The 20,632-nt window shown below is 41.8% G+C and overlaps 1 protein-coding gene across 1 annotated transcript in view; it reads right to left on the reverse strand.

Moving 5' to 3' along the window:
* The window catches only part of CRB1 (crumbs cell polarity complex component 1), a 207,049-nt gene that overhangs the window by 142,654 nt on the left and 43,763 nt on the right, over positions 1 to 20,632 (reverse strand). Inside the window, 1 exon segment of the mRNA XM_070473843.1 lies at positions 4,211 to 4,792. Coding sequence (XP_070329944.1) covers positions 4,211 to 4,792 — 582 coding nt within the window.

Consider the following 20,632-nt stretch of genomic DNA (forward strand, 5'->3'; position numbering starts at 1 on the left):
CATCAAAATGCGTGTGTAACTGCTTTGGGTTGATTCTTGTCTAATAAGAACCAAAGATGTCACGGGAAAATCCGTCTAACTGTTGACATCTGTGTTCTCTCCAAGTGTGGTCCCCACACCGGCGGCAGCAGCAGCAGGTAGGAGCTTGTTACAAACGCACGCTCTTGGACTTCACCTCGGATCTGCTGAGCTGGAAACTGTGTTTTATTAAACTCTCCGGGTGAGTCTGCGACACGCTAAAATTTAAGAACCACTGAAACAGATTACAAACTCATTAAGCTGGAAATGGCAATTGAATATTTAATGCATTCTCGTTTGTCATATTAGCGATTTCAAGTTTCTTGTGGGTAAAATAAGTTTGAAAGTATTCTGGCTGTGATCACGTCAGCAAGTCTTCTTCCTAATGATGTGGACACCTGTTCTTCCCTTACCTGCCTTTAGTCCCTCATCCAGGCTGGTCCTAATGTCTTATGCCTGGAACTTCAGTGCTTTCTAACTAGTCTCCATGGACTAACTAGTCTCCATGGACTAACTAATCTCCACATACTAAGGCATTTTCTTGAATAAAAAAATTAATTTTTTCATACATTTTTGTTTGTGAAATAAGAGATGTATCTTACAATCAATAAATACATTTATTACAGGGCTTTTTCTTATTTCCCCAAAGATTATTTTTATATCAAAGATATATTTCACTTGACGAATGAAGATATTTTCCTATACTGCTTCGCTTCATCATGCATCCAACTGGCATCCACTCTGCCCTCTCATCGCTCTATTTATCTAATACTGCAGGCATTTTTAACATGAAAAACGTTCATTAGTCAATCGGGCTAATTCTAAGGAAGACGTCAATTTCAGAATGATCCATTGCAAATACTTGAACTAAGAGCCTCTCACTAAGGTGAGGCGGTTAAGGTGGCTCCTACTCCAATCAGACTGGTGTCCCCGTAAGAAGAGACGACGACACAGATGCACAGAGGAAAGACCGCAAGAGGCAGTTCACATTTGGGATATATCCTTGACATCTTTTATGCCTAAATTTAGACCCCTTAAAGGAAACCTTACAATCCAATTAAAATGTAAAAGTAAAAAAAAAAACCACATACACTGTAAAACATACTTTTTCAAGCTATGTTTTTGCAATCATCAGGCTGTTTTAGAAAACTAATTTATATGGCTGAAACATTTGCCTTTACATCTATTTCTTTTAGTCACCATTCATGATACTGTACTAGGAGCAGGAAACAGGCGATATTATCTTAATTTGCTATAGTGGTTTTCCAATGCAACTTTATAAATGGAAGCAATCCCAAAAGCAGTCCTATAAAAATTTACTTCTCGTTTTTATTCAAACATTAATAAAATTGATTTTGATGGTGAGCACACTGTAGTGTATACAAAAGTGGAAATATAATGCTGTGTGCATGAAACATGTAGTGTTACAAGTCAGTTACCGCAATAAAAAATGTAAAATTCTAATAATTGAAATTCAATTGCTATAACTCAAAAGAATGGGCATGATAATATGGAATATGAACAAAGGGTTTTTCATGTAGTAGTACTGTTTTATGAATTACTTTAGTATGCCCGTAATTTTTAGCATATTAGATAATATAAAGACATTGAACAAAATAATTTTCCATGTGACATGTGTTCCACCTTTTGTAAAGTATGCATAAAGTAAAAAAGAAAGTAAAATCTAGTTTAATATCTAATTACACCAGTTTCATTACTAGGAAGAGTACCCAGAAACATAAGGAAGAATTAATTAGAACAATTCACTGACAGTTTCATGTCACCATGATTCACTGTGCTGAGTACTCCTCTTTTTAATTCACTAACTTGGCCCAAAGAAAGGCAATCCCAAAGAATGCTCAAACTACCGCACAATTGCACTCATCTCACATGCTAGTAAAGTAATGCTCAAAATTCTCCAAGCCAGGCTTCAGCAATACGTGAACCATGAACTTCCAGATGTTCAAGCTGGCTTTAGAAAAGGCAGAGGAACCAGAGATCAAATTGCCAATATTCACTGGATCATTGAAAAAGCAAGAGAGCTCCAGAAAAACGTCTATTTCTGTTTTACTGACTATGCCAAAACCTTCGACTGTGTGGATCACAATAAACTGTGGAAAATTCTGAAAGAGATGGGAATATCAGACCACCTGACCTGCCTCTTGAGAAACCTGTATGCAGGTCAGGAAGCAACAGTTAGAACTGGACATGGAACAACAGACTGGTTCCAAATAGGACAAGGAGTACGTCAAGGCTGTATATTGTCACCCTGCTTATTTAACTTATATGCAGAGTACATCATGAGAAATGCTGGGCTGGAGGAAGCACAAGCTGGAATCAAGACTGCAGGGAGAAATATCAAAAACCTCAGATATGCAGATGACACCACCCTTATGGCAGAAAGTGAAGAGGAACTGAAAAGCCTCTTGATGACAGTGAAAGAGGAGAGTGAAAAAGTCGGCTTAAGGCTTAACATTCAGAAAACTAAGATCATGGCATCTGGTCCCATCATTTCATGGCAAAAAATGGGGAAACAGTGGCTGACTTTATTTTTCTGGGCTCCAAAATCACTGCAGATGGTGACTGCAGCCATGAAATTAAAAGACTCTTACTCCTTGGAAGAAAAGCCATGACCAACCTAGACAGCATATTAAAAAGCAGAGACATTACTTTGCCAACAAAGGTCCGTCTAGTCAAAGCTATGGTTTTTCCAGTGGTCATGTATGGATGTGAGAGTTGGACTGTGAAGAAAGCTGAGCACTGAAGAATTGATGCTCATGAACTGTGGTGTTGGAGAAGACTCTTGAGAGTCTCTTGGACTGCAAGGAGATCCAACCAGTGCATCCTAAAGGAGATCAGTCCTGGGTGTTCATTGGAAGGACTGATGCTGAAGCTGAAACTCCAGTACTTTGGCCACCTCATGCGAAGAGCTGACTCGTTGGAAAAGACCCTGATGCTGGGAGGGATTGGGGGCAGTAGGAGAGGGGACAACAGAGGATGAGATGGCTGGATGGCATCACCGACTCAATGGACATGAGTTTGAGTAAACTCCGGGAGCTGGTGATGGACAGGGAGGGCTTGCTGCAGTCTGTGGGGTCGCAAAGAGTCGGACACGACTGAGTGACTGAACTGAACTGAACCTGGTATAATAAATACTCCCAAAGTATTGATGAATTAAAGAATAAACAGAAAAGATGATTTCTGTTATTTCAGAACTAACACTTTAGTGAGAGGAGACAAAAACACAGATAGCTGAAGAAGAGGACAGAACATAGGGAATCCTTTAATAGAGACACAAACTAGTATGGAAGTAATAAATAATCATAGTTACTTGGTGGCTCAGATGGTCAAGAATTCACCTGCTGTGTGGAGACCCAGGTTCATCCATGGATGGGGAAGATCCCCTGGAGAAGGGAATGGTAACCCATTGCAGTATTCTTGTGTTTCCCTGGTGTTTCAGATGATAAGGAATCTGCCTGCAATTTAGGAGACCTGGGTTCAGTCCCTGGGTGGGGAAGATCCCCTGGAGAAGGAAATGGAAACCCACTCTAGTATTCTTGCCTGGGAAATCCCATGGATAGAGGAAAGTGGTGGGATACAGTCCATGGGGTTGCAAAGAGTTGGACATGTCTGAGTGACTGAGTACACAGGAGCCTTATAATGAATGAGCTACTTGTTGCTCTGTTAATAAATCAATATCAGCAGAAACTTTGTGAATAGATATATGGGGTTATTATTTGCTGTTTCCATGAGATTCAGCAAGAAGTGGCTTCTTTAATAATAAAATCATGACTTATCTCAAACACCATGCTCCGGCCGCCTTGCTATCCTTGGTGTGTTTATCACACTTTGACACTAGGAACCAACGTTCCTGTGTCCATCCGTGGCCAGCTCCCACCAGGCTGCCCACCCCCCTGGGAGGAAGGGAGTCTTCTCTGATGGGGAGACTGGACTGCCTTGACTTGGAAGCCCAGGTCGCAGGAGCCCTCTAACTCTAGACTGAATCTAAAATAGCCACAGCGACAAATGCTCAAGCTGGGTGGATTTTGAGTAGCTTAGGAGGACCCCATCTGTTGATGAACTCCTATCAAGGCCATGTTCACAAGTTGGATGGGCCATATGAGGTCACTTCTGCTTCCATCACATTAAGGAGAGGGCTAGGTTCCTCGCCAGGGGCTGGACCCCCACTTACCCGAGAACCCGCGCGGGCAGACGCAGGTGTATCGTCCGATCTCGTTGAGGCACGTGGCCGCGTTCCTGCAGGGCTCCGACATGCACTCGTCCACTTCCACGTCGCAGCGCCGGCCCTGATAGCCCGGGACACAGAAGCAGGAGTAGCCGTCGCCTCCGTCCCGGCACACAGCGCCATGCAGGCAGGGGCTGGACGCGCACTCGTCGAGGTCCAGCTCGCAGAACCTTCCCGTGTAGCCAGCGGGGCAGACGCACACGGCGGGCCCGGGGTCCTGGTGGCAGACGCCCCCGTGCAGGCAGGAGCGGGGCCCGCAGGGGCCAGCGCTGGTGTCGCAGCCGGCCCCGCTGTGCCCGGGAGGACATCTGCACAGAGGGCGCCTCTCCCCCGGGACGCGAACACACGTGGCGAGTCCTGGACAGGGGCTGGAGAGGCAGGGGTCCTCCTCCTCCCCGCAGTCTTTGTCCCCGTGAACGGCTGTGTCTGAACAGCGGCAGCTCTTGTCTTCTGAGAAATCCTTGCACGTAGATTTGCTTTGGCAAGAATCGGACAGGCACTTGGTGTCGTTTTTACTGCAAAAGGAACCTACAAGGAAAACATCAGATGTAGCATGCAAACAAATGCTGGATGATAAAATTAAAGAACGCCCTTATTTCCGCTCTTGATGCACCTCACAGGAACTCATTAATGGAATGCAAAGTTGACTGCAGTCTAGCGATGAATTTGTCAAATGATGTCTAATAATGAGTTCTGTCATAATGATGATTAGTCATCTTTTTTTTTCATGTAGCTGCTAACAAGAAACAAAAATGCCTGGCTGCAGATTCTTTCCTTTCTTGCATTTCCCTTTCTCAGGTAGAAGTGCTGTTGAGGGACAGGGTGAATTGTTAAATTGTCCCATAAACCCTCAAATTTGAAATCCACATTCTCTCATGGAGGATTTGGGGGTGTCCTGGGAGATGAGATACAAAATTGTCTCTGAATATACTAACTGAAACTAACATTTGAATGAATGCAATACTTTGGCTTATGACTGCTTTATTACAATCATCATGTGTGGTCTAATAAAAAAGCAAAGAAGAATGAAAATATAAAACTAAAATAAAACACCATTTGTTGCAGGTTTACTCTGTGTACTAAGCATGTCAGCTGTTTCACATATATTATTTATAATTGTCAGAGCAACAAATATTGTGTGCATCTTACAGATGATAGGTTAAGTCCCACCAGAAGGAAGCAGATGTAAAGTGTATGGACTTCCAAATTTCTGAAAGCTTCTCTGTTCTAGGGGAACATTTTTGAAATTCTAATTGGAATGATGACCAGCAAGAAAGCAATACTTCTGTGATTCTTTTCCAAATTCACTGGATACCTGTAAATGTATAATTTTCCCCTGAATCTGCACACATTATGATCACAACACTGTTATATTCTTAATCATGTATACTGAGAAACTTTTTGATTTGGCAACTCAACTGCATCAGATCACAAAACACTGTCTTCTGTGTATGGATTTATCTAGTACACCCTTCTCTTATTTTCACTTCCTGTCTCACAATATTCCTCACTAATATAACAGTGGGTAATGGTCTAGGCTTATAATTTTAAAAATTATGAAATGAATAGTCTGCTCTTAGGAGACATAAATCAACTACAGTCAGAAGAAAGTAGCATGAAAACTTTGAGAAGTATGTAAAAGTGGTACATCTCTTCCTGCAGAAAAAGAATTGGTTCTCTTTAATGTGGTCTGGTCACCAAGAGTGTGAAGGGAAGATGGAAAGATGACGATTGACTGGTTCATCACACAAGAGAGGGTTTTCACAGTTGTCTTCGTTGGAGTCTTTCTGGCAGCTGAAAGATCCCCTCCAGCGCCTGTGCAGAGGTTACCCTGTGCTTATGTGTTATCAGGAGGGGTGATCTGAAAGCAGACCTTTTCCAGTCCCTATGGAAAAACTCAACTCATCATCCTTCTTCTATAGTTTTTTTTCAAGTACTGGCTTTCCAATCACATCTTCAAATGTATGACTGGCTTCTAGCTGTTCATATCTTAGCTACAATGTCACTTTCTGAGAAAAGCTTTCTCTGAACCCCCTTTCAAACTTTATAATGGTTTACTTTCTCACATACATGTGAAGTGTTCTTATTTTTTTGTGCATATGTTTGTTTTCTGTTTTCCTCGTTGCAATTCTAGTCCGCTAAGGGAAGGGGAAGACCTCCTCTCTGTATTTTCTGGGTTTGTAACATTACCTGTCACATAGTATCTGCTCAGTGCATACCTACTGGATCGGAGTGGAGAAATGTCCCAACACAACATGGAGGAAGGGTGCTGTGTGATCACAGGGTCCAGGGCAAGTCTACCAGGAAAGCCTCACTGGAGAAAAGGTACTTGAGATGCCTTTTAATTTATTATTAGTGGATGGCAGTTGGTTGACAATGTTGTGTTGGCTTTTGCTGTGCAATACTGTGACTCAACCACGGTGGTGGTGGCGGCGTGGTCACCAAGTCGTGTCCGACTCCTGAGACCCCAGGGACTGTAGCCCGCCAGGCTCCTCTGTCCATGGGATTCTCCAGGCAAGAGCACTGGAGTGGGGTGCTATATAAGTATACATATATCTGAGATGTCTTTTTAAGTGAATGCAAGTGAAGGAATGGCATTATTTTCAGAAGAAAAGAGAAAAAGCATGAGAGGTATTGGCATTGCTCTGCCAATCATATGAAAAGCATGAGAGTATGAGAAGGCAGAGGTCTGAGAGGAAGGCAGGGGATAGGGAGGAAAATGGAGAGATATTCAGCAGTTCAAACATTTGCACTACTTAGAGTTCCTGTGTCCAAACAAAAAAGAGAAATAAATATTGCAACTCTGCTCTCTGAACTCTCACCGTCAAAGGCATGTGATGAAATTATGTTTTCAGTCTTGTTTTGTTTTGTTGCATTTTGTTAGTGGCAATGATGATGGTTTTCCCCTTCCTTCAGAAATCAAGTATCTTGGAATAATAGTGGAAAGTAAGAGAAGAAAAAGTGAAAGCGAACTGTAGTATAGTTCTTAAAAGATACTTTGAAGTGGTATAGTATTATTTACAGGCATATCGTGATAAGTTCAAGATGTATGTTGTAAACCCTAGAGCAGGCATTAGCAAACTGTAGCCTGTGAGCCAAATCTGACCTGCCATGCCTTATAAATAAAGTTTAATTAGAACACAAAAAAATCAAGTATCTTGGGACTTCCCTGGTGGTCCAGCGGTTAAAACAGCCTTCTGATGCAGAGGGCCTGGGTTCAATCCCTGGTCAGGGAGCTGAGATCCCACATGCCTCACAACCAAAAAACAAACAAATAAAAAGAAAAAGCAGAAGCAATATTGTAACAAATAAAGACTTTAAAAATGGTCCACATCAAAAAAATAAAAATAAAAATGAAGTATTTTCCTTTAAGCCATGAATTGAAGCATTTGTATAGAAAAACACATAGCAAAGGAAATTAGCATTTATCTCTTAGGTCCTTACAGTGCAATTTAAGAAGTAAACTTCTAACAGCATTTGTGTAAAGCATTTTACAGATGGAAAACTGAGTTTTATAGGGAATGAGCTATTTCTATGTGGTCATAGAGAAGGGGGATTTGAACCTCTGGTTTGTCTGATTCCAAAGTTCATTTCTTTTTCCTGCATTACTTTAGAAGTTAGGATACTTCTGGGTAGAGTTTCCTACTTAACCATGGTGATATCCACCTAAGTGTTTACTTGTGCTGCCTTCTAAACCCCATGAAAAGCCTAGTGAAGGTGTTTGTTGCTCAGCCGTGTCTGATTCTTTGCAACCCCGTGGATGCTGCCAGGCTCCTCTGTCCATGGGATTCTCCAGGCAAGAATACTGGAGTGGGTTGCCACGCCCTTCTCCAGGGGATCTTCTCGACCCAGGGATCAAACCCAGGTCTCCTGCCCTGCATGCAGATTCTTCACCATCTGGGCCCTCACGAAGGCCTGTATGGCTTAAAACAGTATGGCGACTCACTGGAGAAGGAAACAGCAACCCACTCCAGTGTTCTTGCCTGAAGATTCCATGGACAGAGGAGCCTGGCAGGGTCCACGGGGTTGCAAAGAGTTGGACACGACCCAGTGCGTGCATAGCAACTCGCTCACTCAAACGACTAAATGACAAAGGTTGACGATACCAAGCGCTGATGGGAATCTGGAGAAAACGAAACTCTCCTTCATGCCCTCTTGATCTTTCCTGTCTATGTGTTAATAATTGTATTCATCTTTCAAATAATTGATATTGTAGAGTTTGCCTATACTATCTTGGTTTCTTGGTTTTCTGTCCTATAGATTTCTGTTTTTACCTTTTTTTTTTCCCCTTAATTTTACTTTCTTTTTAACTTGCTATCTACTTTTTTGGATTTCTTCTTATTAATAATTTTTTTTTCTTTAAAAACACAGCTTTGCCGTGTTTCTCACAATTTCTTTTTATGATATGAAAAATGTTTTCTAATTTCCATTGTGAGTTATTCTTTGCCATATGAAAAATCTGTAAGAATTAATTAGATCAAGTTTGCTAACTGTGTTATTTAGATCTTCTATAGCATCATTGGAAGGACTGATGCTGAAGCTGAAACTCCAATACTTTGGCCGCCTCATGCGAAGAGTTGACTCATTGGAAAAGACCCTGATGCTGGGAGGGATTGGGGGCAGGAGGAGAAGGGGACGACAGAGGATGAGATGGCTGGATGGCATCACCAACTTGACACGAGTTTGAGTAGACTCCGGGAGTTGGTGATGGACAGGGAGACCTGGCGTGCTGCGATTCATGGGGTCGCAAAGAATTGGACACGACTGAGCGACTGAACTGAACTGAGCTGTTGGCATCATTCATTGTTTTCTACTTTTTCTCTCTGCTGAGATTGATGCCTTAAAACCTCCCACAGTGATTATATACTGGGCTTCCCTGGTGGCTCAGCTGGTAATCTGCCTGCAATGCAGGAGCCCTGTGTTCAATCCCTGGGTTGGGAAGATCCTCTGGAGAAGGGAAAGGCTACCCACTTCAGTATTCTGGCCTGGAGAATTCCATGGACTGTATAGTCCATGGGGTCACAAAGAGTCAGATACAACTGAGTGACTTTCACTTTCTTTCCATTTTCACAATGATTATAAATTTTCATTATTTCTTCTTTTAGTTCTGACAATTTTCACTTTTATATTCTGAAGCAAAGTTCTTATGTTCATAGAAATTCAGAATAGTTACATCACGCTGTTGGTTTGATTCCAATATATTTTCAAAAACTCCTCTTCTGTCTTCAGTAAGGCATCGTACCTTAAAAGACTACTATTGCCATTATCAATATTGCTATATCAGTTACTTATCACATACATTGCTGGTGGAAATTCAAAATAGTGTAGGAACTTTGAAAAGCATTTTTGAAGTGTCTTATAAATTTAAACATACATTTACCATATGACCCAGCAATCCCACACCTAGAATTTCCCCCAAGAGAAATGAAATCATAATGCCCATACAAAAAAATTGCTTGAAAAAGAAAATAACTTTATTCATAATGACAAACACTGGAAAGACCTAAATGTTCATTAACTGGTAAATATATTTTAATATATCATATGTTGGACCACTACTCAGCAAATTGCTGATCCACAGAACAACATGAAGGAATCTCCAGAGTATTATGCTAAGTGAAAGAAGCCAGACCAAAGACTACATGCTGTATGATTCCACTTATATTACATTCTAGAGAAGGCGCAATTATATCACTGGACGCAGTTCAGTGGTCACTGGAGAACGGAACTGGTGAAGGGCCTTAATGCAGAGGATCATAAAGAAATATTCATGGACACATTCTGTATCATGATTGTGCTTCTAGTTACTGATCGTATGTATTTGACATTTAAGAGTGGTGAATTTTCTTGTACTATATGTAAATTATACCTCAATAAATCAGACCCACCCCCAAGGCCTAAAACACAGAAAGGAATAAATCACCATAAACTTTCAAGAGCCAGGACAGAGGTTGAGGGATTAGACAGCCACAACTGCAGATACACACTGGAAGCTGGACCACAGGGGTGAGAAGCACTAGACTTAGGAAGCCAACGAGAGCAGACGCCAAGCCGGAAGTGGGAGAGCCCCAGAGCCAGCTGATGCCCCAGAATCCCCGGCAGGTTCAGGAATTACACGCTTCATGTACTTCTGAGCGGATCGTGCAGGTGGAGCTGAGCAAAGGAAGGGTGTTTGGGAAACAGGCAGAAAGCAGGTAGATGCTCCGCTCTCTGTCTCACACTAGGAAACTGCAAGTCTGCTCCCCAACAAAGGCAGACTCAGAGGCTGAGTCTGGTTTGTGGAAGAATTAACTGGGTGTCTACACAGAACTGTGAGACACTCTGCAGCCTCATTTCCAACTCATTTCTAAAAATGCCAAGAGCCTGATGTATATTCCAAGCAGGAAAGGGAATTATTTCTCTTGACAAGCCTGAGTGAAAACACTTTCAGATAGTGATGCGGAATGTCACCTATTGAAATGACCCAGCTGGACCACTCTAGAATAAATCCTAATAAGCTGTAAACCCTAGCACATAAATAAAGATCTTTCAAACAGCTCTAATAAGAGCTACTATATGAAAGATTGAAGGTGGGAGGAGAAGGGGACGACAGAGGATGAGATGTTTGGATGGCATCATCGACTCAATGGACATGAGTTTGAGTAAACTCCGGGAGTTGGTGATGGACAGGGAGGCCTGGTGTGCTGCGGTCCACAGGGTTGTAAGGAGACGGACACGACAAAACAATTGAACTGAACTGAATTATATGAAATGTATGTAAGCATATAGGGCATGCATGCGTGCTCAGTAGAGAGTTATTTTTTAATTATACTTTAAATTATATTTCAATTTTACTCTAAAAAACAATGATAAATGAGCATTTCTTAATCAACTTAAGAAACAATAGTACTTCCTTCTTATATACCAACAGATTGTGTGAGATTTTCAAACATTTGAGGAAAATTTCATCTAAGATCAAACACAAAGACCAAAACACACATTGTTTTTAAAAAATGTAACTTGGAAGAGGCAAAGACAGTGTAGCGAGAGAGCCAAAATTTATGTAAACTTGAGAATTATTATTTTCAAAGAGTCAGGAAAGGATATAGCTGCAGTGAAATGAGTAGAAGGGTTGTAAAGATAAACTTCTAGAAAACAAGAAATTAAAAACGTGAGTCACAGAAATTTAAAAAAATTCAGCTGAGTGATTGAAAGTTAGTGTTGGGAAGAATCTCCCCGACCTCACTCCCACAAAAGAATTTTACCAAGAGATTGGAAACAGGAGGTAGGAAACACAGGGAACTAGATGAACAGTCAAGGAGGAATTTCAAAATGAGACAGCAGAGAAAATGGGGAGGATGTGAGGGGGGCAAGGAGAAGAGGAGGACGGAACGTAAAGTTATGACAGGATACACAGAATTCCAAGCGATCATAGGTAAGAAGGTAAGTGTTAGTCGCTCAGTCGTGTCCGACTCTCTGCGGTGCCGTGGACTCCAGCCCACCAGGCTCCTGTGTCCATGAGATTTTCCAGGCAAGGATACTGGAGTGGGTTGCCATTTCCTTCTCCAGCTAAAACTGAATAAAGCCTAGCCTATTATTTTAAAACATACAAATGAAAACTGTAAGAAATATCTAGAAGAGTTTCAAGTAGTTGCTTCCAGGGAGTGCATGCTGGGTGTGAGAAGCTGGAGTTGAAGGGGAGGTGGTGAGAAGGGTGTTACTGTTCCCCTTATAACGCTTAGTGACTTTTAAAGTGTTGCTGAATAAATGCAATAAAAATGTTTTTCAAAGCAAAACAGGAATAGTTATAGTGTAGACACGCACACACACGCACTCTTGGGTTTGCTTACATGTGCACTCTGAATTCTGTTTTCCGTGCTGGTGCAGGACAAGATGGCCCATCAGGCACTCCTTTTACTGGGTCTTCTCTGGGGATCATGTTGTCATTGGCACCGTTTGCTGCCTGGGTTTATGGGTGTGCCCTCGGTGAGATGCAAACGGGCCTCTTAGAAATGCACCCTGTGTGTGCGTATGTGTGTGTGCGCCCAGACTCTCAGATGTCTGACTCTCCGTGACCCCATGGGCTGTAGCTCACTGGGCTCCTTCGTCCATGGGATTCTCTAGGCGAGAATACTGGAGTGGGTTGCCACTTCCTCCTCCAGGGGATCTTCCTGACCCAGGGATCGAACGCAAATCTCCTGCATTGGCAGCCAGGTTCTTTACCAGCGAGCCACTTGGGAAGCCCACGGACTGTGACCCAAGCATTTTTTTTTTTAAGATTTTTTAATGTGAACCATTTTTAAAGTCTTTATTGAACTTGTTACAGTATTGCCTCTGTTTTATGGTTTTTGGTTTTCTGAACACAAGGCATGTTGGATCTTGGCTCCCTGGCCAGTGGTTGAACCGGTACCTCCTGTATTAGAAGGCGAAATTTTAACCACTGGCCCTCCTGTATTGGAAGGCAAAGTCTTAACCACTAGCATAGGCATTATTAATCAGTGCTTCAGCTGACTGTACTAAACAAGCAAAGACCACAGCCTATCAAAAAGAAAATAATTTTTTTCAAATATAGAAAGGAACTGTAATTTACTGCCTTATTAAAAACAAGAAATTAAATAGCCAACTAAGGAAATAAAAGCAGAATATGCAGAGACCAATGATGGGAGTGTCACGAAGTAAGGGTTATGATTATTGCACTTTTGTACACCTGAATTGAAAAAGAATCTATCATGTATACATTCCTTCAGCATACCATGTACACTGTGAGTACACTCAGCGAACCATAAAATAATCTCATAATGATAATACCTTTAGAACAAGACTGCAATGGACATACACAGAAAAACTTTGCAGGAGGAGGATTTTGTTCCCAACTTTCATGTGAGCTTTAGTCACCGGGTGAAAACCCTGCTGGATGTGAAGTGTCACTGCTATCCTCAGACCACTTCATAGAGGCTGCCCAGCTGTTTTCTTGCAGTAAAGTTTGCCATCTACTGGATATTGTAAGAAGTTCTAGGATAATGGGGTTTGGACTTTTCTTTTTTCTTAAGTGCAGCAGAACTCGTCCAAGGAAGATGCCATGAGCAATCCCAACACACACAGCTGCAGTGAGGAGCAGCTCAGTGTGAGGAAGGGAGGAGATCTCCAGCCCGGCCACTCAGCCCCCAGCCTTTCCGGGGACACCTGTGGGGGCCCAAGGGGCTGAAGAGCAATCTGAAATCACTGTTCAGGAGAAAAGGAGCTGTTTCGGAGAGTTTCTGTAATTCTTTTGTATTTGCTATTTTGGTATTGCTAAGACTAAAAATAAATGTATATATTTTAATATAAATATACATTATATATAAGTATATATGCAAATATATGTATATTTGCTAAGAAATAAAAAGTAACTTGACCAGTTTTAAAGACTATAAGCACACGAACATTAGTATTTACTTATGTGTGGGTATTTGTATTTTCTAATAATTTGATTTATTTGGAAAACAGCCATGTTGGTAATTTGGCTTAGTTATAAGAATATATTTATTCGGAGCAATGATACAACACAAGGTGATCTCAGGGAAAAGCATTTTAACATCTCTAAGGCTACTATGCATGTGTGCATGCTAAGTCACTTCAGTTGTGTCTGACTCTGCGACCCTATGGACTGCAGCCCGCCAGGCTCCTCTGTCCATGGGATTCTCCAGGCAAGAATACTGGAGTGGGTTGCCATGCCCTCCTCCAGGGGATCTTCCCAATTTATTCCTTTGTCCTTGATGGCTTTAATACACTTATCTCTGAAACAGAAATGTAATTCTCAGATTTAAAGATTGTCAGTCAAGAATCTAAAAATTTTATCCACTTTTTATTAGCAATGTTTCTGGCAGTGTTTGGCCTGGCCGACCATATAGATGAGTGTGTGTGTGTGTGTGTGTGTGTGTGTGTGTGTTGGATGAGGAACAAAGTCTGTGAAGTGAGACACACACTGCCAGGCCTGGCTCTGGAATGCACAGCCTGTTTCCTCAGCTACTGAGAAGGAGAAACAGTAGAATCCACTTCTGAGGGTTTTTGTGATAACTGAGTCACTAGATTTAAATGCTTGGCAGACATACAGTGAAAGGTCATAAATGTTAGCTCTTATTGTTATATAAGATGCCTAGAGATTGTTTGGAAAAAAGTTACCGGATTAATAGAAAATGGATCTATAACAATAATAACCAAAAAGAGTGCCATTTACTAACACAGTGTCACTGCAGGGGTTTTATTTGAGGAAACTTAACAGAGACCCAAGTGCACACTTACACAGTGAGACGACCAAGGGGCTCAGCCAATAGGCCAAGGACACTTTTCCCAAAAACTACATAACATATATACAATCCTATGTACAAAGTAGATAACTGACGAGACCAGACACTCCACTCAGTGCTCTGTGGTGACCTAAACGGGAAGGAAATCCAAGCAAGAGAATATGTGTGTGTGTGTGTGTGTGTGTGTGTGTGTGTGTGTGTGTATATATATATATATATATAGAGAGAGAGAGAGAGAGAGATGATCTACTTCGCTACACAGCAGAAAATAACACAACATTGTGAAAAGCTACACTCCAATAAAAATTAAATAAAAACCTGGACTCACTCAGGATCAAACCGAGATGAATGAGGTTTCGACTGAGAAAAAAACCCGCTCTCACACGAGGATATCATCACTATCTCACTGCATATTTCGAGCACCATTTAAATTTGGGGCTCAGAGAAATACCTCACAAATTGAGAGCTGTGATAAGGGTTTTCTGCTCAGAGGATCTGCTGTATCTATGTGTTCCCAGTGCCTATTTATGCCCAGCAAATGCTCAGTGACTATTTTGTGAATTTTCGTAGTTAAAGCCATGATCTCACCTTAAAGATGTCCCTTCCTGTATAAACTCGGCATGTGTGCAAGTCCACCTGCATTTATTTGCAGGGGTAACCAGGGACCCTAGTTTCTCTGTTTTTCATTTAAAGGCCCCCTTATTACAGCTCTTGTTAGTCTTTTTCTAGGATTTCCTAACTGAACTCCCCCCATTAGCACTCTCATTTTTGAGTTGAGTCCTCATTTTTATTTACTCGAAGAATCAAGTCTGTCAGCAGAAGGGAAGGAAGGAAGGTAGGAGGGACCAGCGTTATTGCTCGTATCCGGGTTAAACCAGCAGTTGTAAACAGGCCTCACCTTTCGGTAGGTCACCCACCTGCACTCCCACAATTACGAACGCAGTGCTCTCTGCTCACTGCTCTGCGGCAGCTACTTCACTGCGTTTCCCCCTCACACAGCTGAGACCTGGGCAGGGCCTGGGGAAATGCTGCCCGGAGCGGGAGAAAGGGCAGTCACTTCTTTAACACACGAAGGGACAGGCTTCGGTGCTGGGCTGTTCAGTCTCCAAGTATGTCCGACCCTTTGCAACCGCGTGGATGGCAGCACCCAGGCCTCCCTCGAGAGATACAGGCACAGGCTTTTAAAGGTATAGTATTTCTACTTTTAATACACATTTAACCTAATTTCACCTAAATAAAAATGGAAGATGAATTGAGGAATTGTGAACACAAATTTGATTTTCCCAGAAACATCTACGAATAGTTTCTGATACCCTTTCCTATCAAACATCTTTTCTTACAGAAGAATAAGTAAACATTTGTTAGTGAATTGCTTTCACTTGTACTTTTGTTTTTATTAAACTAACAACAAAGTCTACTGTCTTTATAGAGACATTTTGCTCATATCCTTGGTATTTTTAGAAGTTAATATAGATTTCTATATTAAACCAGATCTCAAAAGCCACTGTTGATTTCTATAATTGGAACAACCATTGACTTAATAAAGAGGACTTAATTCAGCTGATGCTGGGAAGGACTGAAGGCAAGAAGAGAAGGGGATGACAGAGGATGAGATGGTTGAATGAAATGAGTTTGAGGAAGCTCCGGGAGTTGGTGATGGACAGGGAAGCCTGGCGTGCTGCAGTCCATGGGGCGGCAAAGAGTCAGACATGACTGAGCAACTGAACTGAACTCAGCTGTCAAAAGAAAACATTTTTATTCAAATTTTATTGTCTCTTCCTCATTCAGAAATATGGTAAATTGGATGGACCCTGTCATTTTGCTGAACCATCTAACAATTTCGATCCCAGGGACTGAACCCCTGACTCCTGCATTGCAGTCAGGTTCTCTGCTGCTGAGCCACCAGGAGAGCTCATTTCAATAATAGTCTGTATTTCAAATAGCAAATATTTGGGATTTGGAGGTTTCAAATTATCCACAATAACTTGCCTTTAGAATGAAATAGGTTATAAACAATGCTAGAGGAGAAATTTCCAGGTCAAAGAATTCCACGTTGGGAAAGGGGCTGGTTGAATTTTCTTGAGCCTGGCTTTCTGCAGAGACTAAACTTTAATTCCAGGGCTGGGACTGCTGTGGGGGGTGGGGAAGGGACGTGGCAGGTGGGGTGCATCTTTATTGGGGAAGTAGCCAAAATGGCTCACACGTGGTGGGAAATCAATAGGAATGTTGAATAATGGATGAATGAGCGAGAAAACCTGGATTCCCATTTAAGCCTGGCTGTGAAGCGCTCACTCTCACCTCTTTTGATAAAATCAAGCAGAGCAAATCATAGGGTAAATCGCTCACTTTGATATACATGATGAGAGGATCACACGGGACAATTCAAGACGTAGATGGGCCCTTCAAGATGTTTCTTTTCTCTGCATTCCTGTGGCCTCTAAAAAACTAGTTATTCACTCTCTCCTACCTAGCTATCTCTACAGACAGGTTTTAAATTCTAAATTGAGGCAAATGTACTGTAATGGCAAGAGTACAACTTTGTGGTCAGACAGACAGAGGTTTAAATTTTGGTTCTGATGTCCCCCATACCTGTGGTCTTAGAGTCAGTGTCGTGAGCCTGCCTCTTCTTTTCTGAGGGAGACACTACGTAGCCACATGCACAGACCTTCAGAGCAAGGGCTTTGGAGCTGGGTTTAAATCCTGACTCTGCCACTTACAGACACTATGAGTTGTATTAAGATACTTAACACCTCTGTGCCTTAGCTCTCATTTCTATAAGAGTGATGCCTACCCCATAATTTTCTTGGCGCTATTAGTTGATATACATAAAATGCCCAGCAGTGCTTGTAACAGCGAGAGTATTGTCAGCCAATTCACATTATTGTTATCATGAGGGGTAAAAAGGATAATATACATGAAGTTCTTTATAAAAATGTATAATAAGGTAATTATCTAATCAGTATTATTTGTCTTTCCTTTCAATGCAGGGTTCAAAGCATAGATGCCTTGCTCCCCTTCTACAGACACGCCCAGTACCACCACGTGGCGAGTGCCTGGTAAATGCATGTTTAATAAGTGAATCAGTGCAAGGAAAACAAGAGGGTATGACTATGCTGGGAAGAGTTATTTGTTTCTGCGTTCTGGGAAGTACAAGTGTACTGTCATCACACATCCCTGAGAAGCTTTCCTCATGATCAGGGGGGAGCCAGCCCCACCAACTGTGAATTTAGTGCCCTTAGCTCCCGGGCAGACTACAGCACGACTTCCCTGTGAAAAGACTGCACTAGACCTTCTGGTGACACCTGCCTCTCACCTGCTCCAGAGACTGTCCATGGGCTCACCAAGGACTTTTCCCACAAAGGTGTCTTAAACCCCCTGGGTATGGGTGCCATCTTGCTAGCTGCCTTTTATGTACGACTTCCGATCATTAACATCGTCACATTTGAGATCGGGGCCTGCTTCTCCAAAGCTTTCTTTTGCTCTCAAAGCTTCCCCGTGAGAACAGAAGCCTCTGGGTCCTATCTACACAGACTACACACCTGAGCACAGGTCTGGTTGGGGTCAGGGTGAGGGACCAATCGATCACACACACTGACCCCAGAGAAGAGGCCCTGCCCTTTGTCATCCTTAAACATGACTAAAGAATGAAACTGTGCAGGTCATTTTTACTAAGTGTCAATCACTGACGATTGCAATGAGAATCTAATTATGTCCCTTTGACATTAAATTCATCTAAAGCTAATCAGGCCTGGGCACTCTGACCTTATTATAATCCATGTACACTTTAATAAGGATAGGCTTGTAAATTTCCCCTTTTATTTAAAGGGATACTTACATTTTACTAGGCCCTTGTCTCTAGCAAATTGAAATTCCACAGTAAAGCTAAAAATGTTCTAAATGAAGAGAAAAATAAAAGTTATTTTTCCCCACTCCTTAAAGCCACTGTTTTCTTAACTAATCAACGATCAACAGACATAATCTCAATATTAATTATAAAACCATCCTGCAGAATCATTTAGCTACACGGCTACTCTTGTTCTAAAATGGTACCTGAAAGTTTTATTATTTTCCACCAGATTTTTATCAGATTTTAAAGTAATTATGTTATACAGAAGTAAGGTTAAAGAAAAAAAAATAAAGAAAATTGGTAAAATAAGTGAAAGCAGACCTTCAAATTTTAGCTCATTCTGCTGTACCCAAAATAGTACGGACAATATAAGAATAAAAAAATTAGGATAAGCTAGTGGTTCAGTTTTATTATTGATATTACCAAAATGCCTCCAATACCTGGGTTCCTAGGGATAAATATCTCATTAATTCCTACACAAAAAATATGGGGTTGGAGGTATTATAGCTATTTTATAAGTTGGGAATTGAGGTTCAAGGACGTTCAATAAATTCTCTAAAGTTATGTAGCTAACATGTGTTCAATTAGGATGCCAAGAAGACTTTAAACATTTGAAAAAATTCAAATAAAAGTGGAATCATAAAAAAGAAGTACCTAAGAAGTGTCTAGACCAGCATTCCCACACTTTGTCACTCATCTGAACCACGAGGATCTCATGAACTTGCAGACTTTCTGAGTCAGCATTTCCAGTGGGCTCCCGGGGTGCCGATGCTGAGGGTACAGACCACATTTGAAACACCAGGCCTCCCTCCCTGCCTTGTCTAACAGAGGTATGATGTGGGCCACATATGTAATGTTAAGTCTTCTAGTGAAAAATATAATTTAAATTATAACTAAGAGGTAAAAATAAGCAGGTACAATTAACTTTAATGATATATTATGTTTAACCACATATAACTAAAACAGTATCATTCCAGTATGTAATTAGGGTTAAAAATTAATAAGATATTTACATCTCTTTTCATACTAAGTTGTTGAAATCCTACATGCACTTTATACTGAGTGCATCGCAGCCCTAGCTAGCAACAGGTTAAGTGCTCAGAGCCACATGTGACTCGTGGCTACTATGTTGAATAGTGGAGATCTCAATGGTTTTCTCATAATTTTGCACAAAGAACTAATGTCTAGAAAAATTACATTTGGCTATAATTATGAGTAAGACATTCATCTTCTAGTATTTAAATTATCTTCTTTTGTGGCATGATTATAGTACTGGGCATAATATAGAACTCTGTGTGTGTGCTCAGTCATGTCCGATTCTTTGCAACCCCATGGACTGTAACCTGCCAGGCTCCTCTGTCCACAGAATTTTCCAGGCAAGAGCGCTGGAGTAGGTTGCCATTTCCTCCTCAAGATATAGTACTAGGCATGAATAAAGCTGCTTCAAGGTACTTTCTAAAAGCTTATTTATTACAATATATATGCAAATTGTGCACATCCTTAGAAGCCTATGTTCCCATGAATCATTCCCAGATCTTTGCGTTCTTGTTGATCTCCTGGCCTGAACCAGCACAGAACTGATCATTGTTAAGACATCACACTTATTTATGTATTTCCTGAATTGTTCTGTGTCACACGTGGTGACTTGTCTTCACAGTTAGCAAAGGAACTCTTTAAGTTCAGGAAACAGAACATTCCCCACTTCAGTCTGTCTGTACACAGGCTCTGTGTATTCAGGACCGACCTCACCTGGAAGCCTAGCTCCTGAATGGTGCGGTAAATACATGCTGCTGGCTTTGCTGATTGATAGGTTCCCCCCCCGGGAAATTTGTCCTTCTCACTTTAAGGCTCACCGCACTTGGACAGAGAGAGAAAGATTTTCTAGTCTGGTCACTTCAGGTCGCTAGCCAGGTTTGAGGAAAACCCAGGTTACTGTGGTTACTTGATAACTTGGAAACCATCGTGAATAAATTTCATTTTCTTTTTATCCCGCTAAAAATCCCGTGACACCGAGAGCAGCAAGTACAATGCCCGTGCGCCTTCGGTCTGGGCATGATTCTGGTGGCCCGCTGCCCGGGGCGCCCTGGCAGCCGCTGTTCTGGCAGGCCCCGGTGCACACAGACACGCCCCAGCTCCCCGGCACACCCCGTGACACGCACGGACAGTGGGGCTCCATCTCCCAGGGACCCATTTGGCAAACTCCAGCTGGGAAGGCTGTGGCGAGTGCACACCCTGAGCCTTCCTTGCTGAGTACAG

Source organism: Odocoileus virginianus, chromosome 11 (assembly GCF_023699985.2).
Source record: "Odocoileus virginianus isolate 20LAN1187 ecotype Illinois chromosome 11, Ovbor_1.2, whole genome shotgun sequence".
Taxonomy (NCBI): domain Eukaryota; kingdom Metazoa; phylum Chordata; class Mammalia; order Artiodactyla; family Cervidae; genus Odocoileus; species Odocoileus virginianus.